The sequence below is a fragment of the Tasmannia lanceolata genome, unplaced genomic scaffold (genome assembly GCF_043159265.1).
Source record: "Tasmannia lanceolata isolate RefF3 unplaced genomic scaffold, GAP_Taslan_0.1 ptg000037l, whole genome shotgun sequence".
NCBI classification, from domain to species: domain Eukaryota; kingdom Viridiplantae; phylum Streptophyta; class Magnoliopsida; order Canellales; family Winteraceae; genus Tasmannia; species Tasmannia lanceolata.
The window spans coordinates 8,476,051-8,485,407 of NW_027518714.1; the positions used below are offsets into that span (position 1 = coordinate 8,476,051).

A 9,357-nucleotide genomic window follows, 5' to 3' on the forward strand; every position below is an offset into this window, starting at 1 on the left:
CTAAATATCACAACACCCAAAGAGGTTCATGGAAATATGCAATTTCCAACTAATTTTCCCTTAGTTTGAATTTCCCCACCATGTTGCAAAACTGATGTCATTATCCCCATAATGTGTGTAACTTTGAGCAAAAATCTCACCAGCTCAGTTCATTCCTCCCTCCCTCCCTCAAAACTATTCTCGAGGTCTCCAGTATAAACTCAAAAGAAACTTCTTTGCTTCACCATATTACAGCATAACTATTCCACTGGATAATTATGCAGTAACTAGAAGTTAAATGGACTGTAAACTATGGGTTGCAATAATAATGTTTGAACTAACAAGGGCATGAGTATCACCGAAGCTTCTATGATGTGAGTTTCTATTATCGAGTAAGCAACTTGTCATTTCCATATAGTTCTAAGATATGTACCCCGCTTCAACTGCTTGGGGATAATAGGAAGTGGCCGGCTGTTTAGATAAATATTGCTCATCAAGAGAATGAAAGCATGTCACAAGACTGGAGAATACTGGATTCGTTTTCGTGAGGTTATATATAGTTGGTAGAAACAAGGATGCTCTATGGTCAAGATTAAGTGAAAAAAAACAACATACTTGCATGAATGTCATTATTTTAAAAGAACATCATCAGACCACGTACGCATAGTGTTGGTCATTTGATGCAAAGAGGCTAATTATTCTGGTCTAAAAATGTGTATTCTTCTTTGATCATAGACAATTTACATGAAATGTCACCAGTTCAATCTATTTAATAATAATGATAAATACAGGTTAATTTATCAAAACAATGACAAATAGATGCTAAAAATGGCCGAATGTGCCCGGGTATAGAATTAGGCTAGACCAGGTTATGAATCATGTGGTTAAATTGTATTTCAGAACTAATATTGAATTTGAAAGGTATCTCTGAGAAACAACAATTAGCTTTATCTAATGGCTGGATGCTGGGATTGGGCCTGTAGCTCAATGGTTGAGGCTTTGTAACTCAACCTCAGGTCGCAGGTTCGATCCCAGCTTACCTACCAAAAAAATAAATAAATTTGCTGAATACTTAAACATCCAAAATGCAATAAAATGTATTTCACAAGATAAGTTCATCAAATATGTGGCTTGCATTCATTTTTAGCAGAATCTAAAATTCAGTTTAATTTTTCAGCAAATGGGATAGTGAATTGACCTTCAGTTACAAGGTAGATTCTTTTCCATTCAACCTCAGCGAGTAGGAAACAACATGAACGGCTTTCTATGGCCCTACAACACATAAGAGAAACCTCGACTAAGAATAAGTATGCAGATAAATACTAAATAGGCGTCCAAATAATCCTCGTTTCATAAAACAATATTTCAAACCGTCAGTTCAGAGGTCTCGTGTTCCTAATCTACCAGGCCCATGTTGGTTGCAAACACTAGGTATGACCTGGGTAGGCAGTTCCTGCAACAATTGTAAAACTCCATATGAGATATCAGATCAGTTAAAATAATTAGTAAATGAGGAATGATAGAATGAAGGGCGCCCTAGCAAAAATCAGCTTCAAGGGCGCCCTTAATGGTTGATTTCTGCAAAGTCAACACGGTTTCCACTTTTTTTGGCGCCACACTCTGCAGAAATTAACCAATAGGGCCGCCCTTGAAGCTGATTTTTATAAGGGCGCCCTTCATACTATCATTTCTCTTAGTTAATTTCAAAAAGTTAAAACAGAAACAATTCAAGCCATCTAAGAACTCCGAGCAATCACCTTGCAAGTAGTTCTTGTGTGACCAGGCTTCTTGCACACACTACACAATTGATCACTATTTGCCATCTGTGCGGCTTGGCGAACCTTATTCCATGCCTCATCTAGTACATCCAATGCAATCTCATAGGTTTGTTCATTAAACACCCCATCCTCTGCAAATTTCTTGGTCAGATAACACAAAGCGTCATAACGCTTCATTCGATAACCATCAGAAGGACCAGTTAAAAGATGTGCAGGCTTTGCATCCTTACTCCAATGTGCTAATATGTAATGAGATGGGATATGACGCTTAGCATCCTTTCTCCAACGTGCCAGTATGTAACGAGATGGAATATGATACACATCTGAATTCATGAGGACCAATAACGCGTGTCTACAAAGATAACCATGAAACTCAAAAGTACGACAAACGCAAACAACTTGCGTTTCAAGGGCATTAAATATGACTTCATATTCCTTATACTTAATACATCCATTGTCATCCTCTTCGCTTTCTTTGACCATGTAAGTTGCAACAGGCCCATCTTCCTTGATTAATTTTGTAGTACAAGTAGTCAACCCAGAAATCTCATCTTGGAACTTCAAGAACACTTCTCTAGTGTAAACATTTGCTGCATCTTTCTCAAAAATTGATTTTGTGGTTAAAGATAATTTCATGTACTGAGTATCAAACTCTGCTTTTGTTTCCTTTTCGCACTGCCTTTGTACACCTAAGTCATACTGTTCTACAAATTCATTCAAAGTGGTTTTTAAGTGCACACGCCCATCAAAAAAACCAACTGCACTTCTGCTTTGTTGAGAAGTAAACATCCCTGCAAAAAAGGTGTCCTTCAAGTACACCGGGACCCATTGTGCACGATCTTCGTAAAGCATATTAAGCCATTCATTCTCCGTAAGTTCATAATCCTTGATCATTTTGACCCAGTCTATTTCAAATTCTTCAGCTCTCAATGAGTCATTAATGCAGTTATCAAATCTCTTCATAAATTGAGTGTCTCTGCTTAAAGGGGCCAATTTTTCTGGAACTTCTTTCAAGATCTGCCATAGGCACCAACAATGACGTGCTCCGGGGAATGCCTCTGCAACTGCGGCTTGTATGGAATGGCATTGATCTGTAATTATTGAGATTGGAGGGCGATTAGACATCGCTTTCAGCCATGCTTTAAACAACCAAAGATATGTCTCTTTTGTCTTATTTGCAACCAATCCACAACCCAAGGACACAGACTGCCCGTGATGGTTCACTCCCATAAAAGTAGCAAATAGCATGTCAAAATGGCATGTCAAGTGTGTAATATTGAAAATGACTACATCACCAAAATAATTATATGATGCCTTAGCATTAGCATCAGCCCAAAAAATATTTTTCAAATGTCCATCATCACTAATATCCACTGCATAGAAGAAATAAGGATCTTTGGTTTGCATACGATTGAAATGATCATGAATGGCTCGCGCATCTTCTTTAAGGCTCAATCGCCTCTGTTGATCAATGACATTTCCAATACCCTTTTCGCCAATCCCTACATTTGAAACTTCCTGACATTGATTGGAAAAAGTAGGTACATGTTGTTGTCCCCTTACTCCTTGACATTGATTGGAAGAACTAGGTATATGTTGCTGTCCCTTTACTCCTATATCATGGTAACCTATATCATTGTAAAGAAGTGGACTTTTTGTATTATCAGGAGGAGTTTGCGTATATGGTGTATCGAAACAAACTTGTAATGGACGAAGTACATGGGTGTGCTCAGTGATGACTTCGGCTACAACCCACTTCTCAGAGTCCATTTTCTTCTTGATCCTCATCTTTGCCAAGCAACCTTCCCTTGTCACAGGCCTTGGATTCTTGGTGTTTGCATTAATTCGCTTATAACCCTCCCGTGTACATGAAATTACCAAATGATACAAGTCATTGCTTCCATTTGGATAATAATGTGAAGATTTTATCTTAGTCCTAAATCCAGACCATTTAGCATACTTGGTGTAGAACACATGAGCGGCTTCTGCAGAGTCAAACTCCATCCCCACTACAGGAACGACACTTGCATTCCCTTCCCCATGGGCGAATTGCCTTTGTTGATCAATGGAAGTGACAAGATCTTTTTCCCCATCACCCACATTAGCAAGTCCCCCATATTGATTGGAGGGCATGGACATACGCTGGTTTGTCCATGCTCCTAGATCACGGAAACGATGCCTTTTCTTTTTACAAGGACTTGTCTGCCTATGTGGTCGTTCAAAATGAGCTTCTGATGGACTAACTGGATGGGTATGGTCAGTGACAACTTCGGTTACAACCCACTTCCCAGAGCCCATTGTCTTCTTGATCCTCATTTTTGCCAAGCAACCTTCCCTTGTTGAAGGCCTTGGATTCTTGGTTCTCACATTCATCCTCTTATAACCCTCTTTCGTACAAGCTAACATCAAATGATACAATTCTTTACTTCTCCCTACACAATTGGAGGATCTTATCTTAGTCCTAAATCCACAAGACTTGGCATAATTTTTATAGAACACAATAGCTGCCTCTGAAGATTCAAACTCCATCCCTAGTACAGGAACTACATCTGCATTTCCTTCTGCAATGAAATTTCTTGGCGGAGAACTTTCATTCGGTTCATCCTTATCCATGGAGTTGAACATTTCGCAATTTTCTTCCCTTATATCCTCTTCCATTTCACTCGTAGTGGAAATTCCGTCTCCTTGATCCTCGCCCAAGGAGGACTCAAAGTCTACTGTGCTAGTCCCTTCGAAGTCATCAACCATGAGAGGAGTCTGAAAAACACATCCCTAAGTCAACTTTCACATGATGTAACATGCAATGCAAGGTTAATTCGTGCTATGTTCACGTATGTAAGAAAGTTCTACATACCGTTTTGTCACAATTTCCTTCCATTGTGTCCTCCTCCATCTTCCTTGGAGTGGAATTCCCTCCCAATTAATCCTGGCCGAAAAAATGTTTGATGTTTACTAACCTAGACCTTTCCACATTGACTCCTATAAGAAAGGTACGTAGTCATCTCTCAATCAAACTTCATGAAATGCAACAATCAACAAGAAATGCAACAATCATCTTGCGAGGACAAATTCTCGCTGGAATCATTTATATGAGATAATTAGAAATATCTGGTGGGAAATCTCTTTAAATACCTTGCTCATTGTTTGCAAAAGTCATGCACAATATTGCAAGTGCCCCTTGAGCCGAACCTGTTTTCACCATGCCCAAGTGTCAATGCATCAAGAAAGGCATTCAAGTCAAGCAATATACCATCACATGGACAGTCATACACAGACCCATATTTCGTACCACGAATAAACCCAATGCAAATGTTTATTGACCCATGGCACCAGAAGTTAAAACAATGGTAAATCATACGCAATTAAGTAGTTTAGGATAGAAAAAAAGGAACAAAAACAAGCTAGCAAAAGAGCCCTCATAGAATGACAAACCAAATTAAATGAAGAAACGAAGACCGACTAAAACATTGGCCGGAAGAATGAAACAGATATTTCCCCAATAGAAAACAAGAAAGCCTTACAAAGACAAGATCCTTAACTAGTAGAAGTTGAAAGTTTAACTGAGTGGTGATGACACCTATGCAAAATTGTGCAGTTTGATTATTGCTCACCTACATAAAGAATAAAAAAATAAAAATAAAAGTATCTAAAATCTAGATCACAAGAATACAATTCAAATTCAAATTTCCATTCCAAAATTCAAAGTATCTAAAATCTACACAAATGGTGGTAAAATGGGCTTTTATAGGCCCTTACAATGTAAATGGACTAAATTGCCCCTATCTAATATCAAATAACTAAAATGGCCTCTAAGAATAGAAAAATGATTAACCTACCCTCAGTGGCAAATGACTAAAAAATACGAAAAGACCACAAAATTACCACACTACCATTAAAAGTGTAAATCAACAAATGCAACAAACCTATGTTAGGGAGATATAATATGAAAACACAGGGAATCCATGTCATTTTTGTTTTCCAATTTTAATGTCAAAAGAATGTCCATATTTCAGTGAAACTGTGAAAATGGACCCTTTTCCTTTTCTTTTACCAACAAAGTAGTGCAACTGAACGGAGCCCTAATTTTTCAAATCTTTTCATCTATTGCTTTCAATTATCGTCCGTTATTCTTTTATCATGATTTCTTGATTTCAAATATTTGTGTCTTGAATTCGTTATTTTCTTTAGACCAATCCCAACTCATTATTTTTCTCAATCCTTTCATCTTGCTATTCGGATTTAGTTTGATCATGTGCTTTCCATTATTCTTGATTCTCGACTTCTTGAATATAAAATCAGTCATATTTGTGTTTCCTGAATCTAAAACCTTTTCTTCTTCTTCTTTTTTAATGGAAAACATACTCTTTAATCTAAAACCTTTTCTTGAATCTGAAATTTGAGATTCACACCTAAGATCTTTCTCCTATGCTTCTTTTACTCATCCCGTTTGAGTTTTCCCGCATCATATTGTCATAGTGAAGTCGAATATGGAAAGATGCTTCTATCCATTTTACCATTCCCACCAATGTCAAAATATAACCATAAATCATCAATAATACATAAAATTTAATTACAATAATATGGTGAAGTTCATGCATATACTCTTAAACAACAAAAAACAAAAATGCAAGGTGCAGAAATTTCCAAACATCTGCTTCTTAATTTCGAAGTATAAAAAATAGTTACACATTACATAGTTCTTCTTGTTCCTTGGATTCTTCCATGCATGTGCATACAATGGAAAAGATAGAAAAATCACATGATCCCACTGATTAGAACCTGGTCTGCACTCAACCCTATCCACCACATATCCAATCCAAAATCCCCACCAAATTGCTGCAACGAAAAGTAAACAATTAAGCACATTGTTTCTTCTGATTTGGTATAGATAGTAGAATAAGCTACTACATTTGATTATTGAGTTGTTGTCGAGTTTTTCAGGTAAAGACAATCCATAACTTTCCAAACGCGTAAAATGATCATTTAGTTCCAATAAGCTCTCCCAAAATTCAATTCTCTATCACCATCTTGACAACAGCAAAAATGAGATAAATGCCCAAGTGCATAATTTAAAAGATTTTGAATAGCCCAAAATCTGATCAAGGGACAATAATTAGCCGGTAATCATGGACCAAAAATGATTAGATCAAGTTTAGGGATCGAAACACTGACCTTCCTTGTAATTCTTCTTCCTTTTTGAAAACCCCACGACTTCGAGACGCTTCGCTGGAAAGCGCGTCTCGAAGCCCTTTTCCTGAGAGCCGTCCCCTAAAACCCTAATTGTCAATAACACTTCCTCGATTAAGGGTTTTCCTCCGTTGAAAAAGGCGTTCAAGAGAGAGAGATCAATTTTCACGGAGGGTTTTATAGCGAAAATGGAAGGTACTGAAAAGGGTCGATCGAGAGATAGGGTTTCTGCACACAAAAAAACGATTAGGGTTTGGAGGAGAGTAGGAGTGAGTGACAGAAAGGGATTTTCCAACCGTCTTACGAATCTATGTTAGGGTAATTGACCAATTACAATTTGGCTTGAAACTGGGAAATTTGCAAGAGTTGAGGAATCAATCCGTGACGCTCTGCATATAATAACCAAAGTAGCGCCGGGAAGGACCGGGCCTGATATTATTAATAGCGCCGGCGATGTGCCCATATCATTCTGTGACTGTCTATTTCGGTTGGTACAACTGTACAAGTAATGTGGCCCGGGTTACTGCTGTCTATCTAGTAGGCCCGTCTTATATTTTATGTTTAATACCTTATTTTCGGTTCGGTTCAGTTCGGTTCGGTTTGGTTTGCAATCGGTTCCCACAATTTGGAACCAGAACGAACCACTTATCTTTGGAACCGAACAAGAACCGAACCACTTATCTTTGCTCGGTTCGGTTCGGGTCCAAAGATAAGTGGTTCGGTTCGGTTCTAGGTTTACCCAACCTTTATTTTATAAAAAAATTTCCCATGTATTGGATATTTTGAGAGAGAAGAGTGAGTACCGGAGGTTGGAGACGACGAGAGCCGAGAGGATTTCGAGTGAGAGTGGAGACAGCGAGAGTCGCAACTCGCGAGGCAAGAGTCGGGAAAACTAGGGTTTCTACTTTCTAGCGTTAAGTTTAAAAAGCAACCAAAAATGTTAAGATTAAAACTTAAAAGGCAAAGAAAAACGTTATAGGGGGGTGAATTTATCCTCAAGTAAACCATTCTCACGAAACCGTTAGGGGGGGGGGGGGTGGGTCATCACTCTCGGTTCGGTTCTCAGTTCCAGGATCCCAAACCTAGAACCAAACCAATTGCAATTAGTTCCCAAACAACTGAACCGGAACCGAACCACTTAAATTTGGAACCGAACCGAACCGAACAGAAGTAGCCGGTTTGGTTCGGTTTCTCAAGTTGGACCCGAACCATGTCAACCCTACCTTGTAGTGCAAAAACAAAAATTTGAGTAGTCATAAATAACACCAGAGGGGTGGTCAGGTAAGAAAGAGAAAAATGTATCTAGACGATCGAGTAGATAACTTATCTACTCCGTCGGCTTAAAATAGAGTGGGGTCCACATTGTTTGGGTGATGCAAACCATTCATTTGATGGGCCCTCGCATAGATAGGGTGTGCCCAAAAAATTAGCTCCATAGGATCATCTTAACCGTTCGATTTGTGAAGGTTAAAATGGACGGGTATAAACCTTCACAAATTTGTCAATTTTTCACCTCCATAGTTCAAAGGGTTAGGATGATCCTAAGGAGCTGATTTTTTGGGTACACTCTATCTATGTTAGGGCCCATCAAATGAATGCTTTGGATCATCCAAACAATGTGGGCCCACGGTATTTTAAGCCGACAGAGTACATAAGTTGTCTACTCGATCGTGTAGATACACTTTTCCGGGGAAGAAAAGGGGCTGCGAATATATTACTTCAGTTAGGGCCTGTTCGTTTGGATTTTGAGAATTGAATTTAGTCTAAAATCGATTACTGGACTCAAAACTAATCGGTTTGGTAGCCACTTCCCTTGTGCCTACTCGTTTAGGATTATGACAAATGATTGCAAGTCTAAACGTAATTTTCAGTCCAAACCGTCCTTAGGATGATCTAAATTGTTCATTTGTTGAGCCACAATGTAAATAGGACCCAAAGATCATTTTCAGTCATTTTCAGAGGATGATCCTACCCCTCCTATCTATAGAAGGATGGCATATTATGGAAACCTCTATCAATCAGAGGATTAGGATCATCCTGTGGAAATGATTTTTCAACAAATTCAGGGAGTGATAAATCGACCCCCATATATCTTAAATCGACCCCCTATGTGTCTTTCTCTCTCCTCTGAACCCCTAGGAAAAACTTTTTCGTAAGAAATGATTTTCCTGTAATCCAAACAGGGAGTTCGGAATTCTCCTTTTTTATTTTTAAAAAGGGATTTGCTAGGGACCATCGCAGCAGGCAATTAGCAAACAGGCTGTTGCATGAGAGAGCAGACACATAGAATGAATTGAGTTAATAGGACAAAATCTGTGGAAAAGTGAGCCTGTGTGGCTGCTCTCTCATGCAATAGCCGGTACGCGAAATGCCTCCTTCAATGGTCCCTAGCAAATCCCTTTTAAATATAATC

At 38.6% G+C, this 9,357-nt stretch overlaps 1 protein-coding gene across 5 annotated transcripts; it reads right to left on the bottom strand.

Annotated features, from left to right (window-relative positions):
• Positions 1 to 653: 653 nt before the first annotated feature.
• On the bottom strand, positions 654 to 7,449 carry LOC143860633 (protein FAR1-RELATED SEQUENCE 6-like). Of its 5 annotated transcripts, none has more exons than XM_077371377.1 (9): positions 7,279 to 7,449; positions 6,930 to 7,172; positions 6,517 to 6,593; positions 4,890 to 4,946; positions 4,612 to 4,736; positions 1,737 to 4,514; positions 1,351 to 1,432; positions 1,178 to 1,251; positions 654 to 1,019 (listed from the first exon to the last, which is right to left on the bottom strand). In XM_077371377.1, exons 5-7 carry the CDS (start codon positions 4,648 to 4,650, stop codon positions 1,358 to 1,360), a joined length of 2,892 nt encoding a protein of 963 aa, XP_077227492.1. In that variant the 5' UTR covers positions 4,651 to 4,736; positions 4,890 to 4,946; positions 6,517 to 6,593; positions 6,930 to 7,172; positions 7,279 to 7,449; the 3' UTR covers positions 654 to 1,019; positions 1,178 to 1,251; positions 1,351 to 1,357. The 5 variants fall into 5 exon arrangements, with proteins under 5 accessions (XP_077227492.1, XP_077227491.1, XP_077227488.1 ...); XM_077371376.1 differs by having other exon boundaries at positions 7,249 to 7,449; XM_077371373.1 differs by having other exon boundaries at positions 6,930 to 7,449.
• Positions 7,450 to 9,357: the final 1,908 nt, after the last annotated feature.

Bases quoted from the DNA above. Each gene is read 5' to 3' on its own strand.
- LOC143860633 (XM_077371377.1), bottom strand. From the start codon at position 4,650: ATGGAGGAGGACACAATGGAAGGAAATTGTGACAAAACG. The intron at 4,515-4,611 runs GTATGTAGAACT...TGTGTTTTTCAG, and splicing joins AAGGAAATTGTGACAAAACG to ACTCCTCTCATGGTTGATGA. The intron at 1,433-1,736 runs GTGATTGCTCGG...CAATTGTTGCAG, and splicing joins ACACAAGAACTACTTGCAAG to GAACTGCCTACCCAGGTCAT.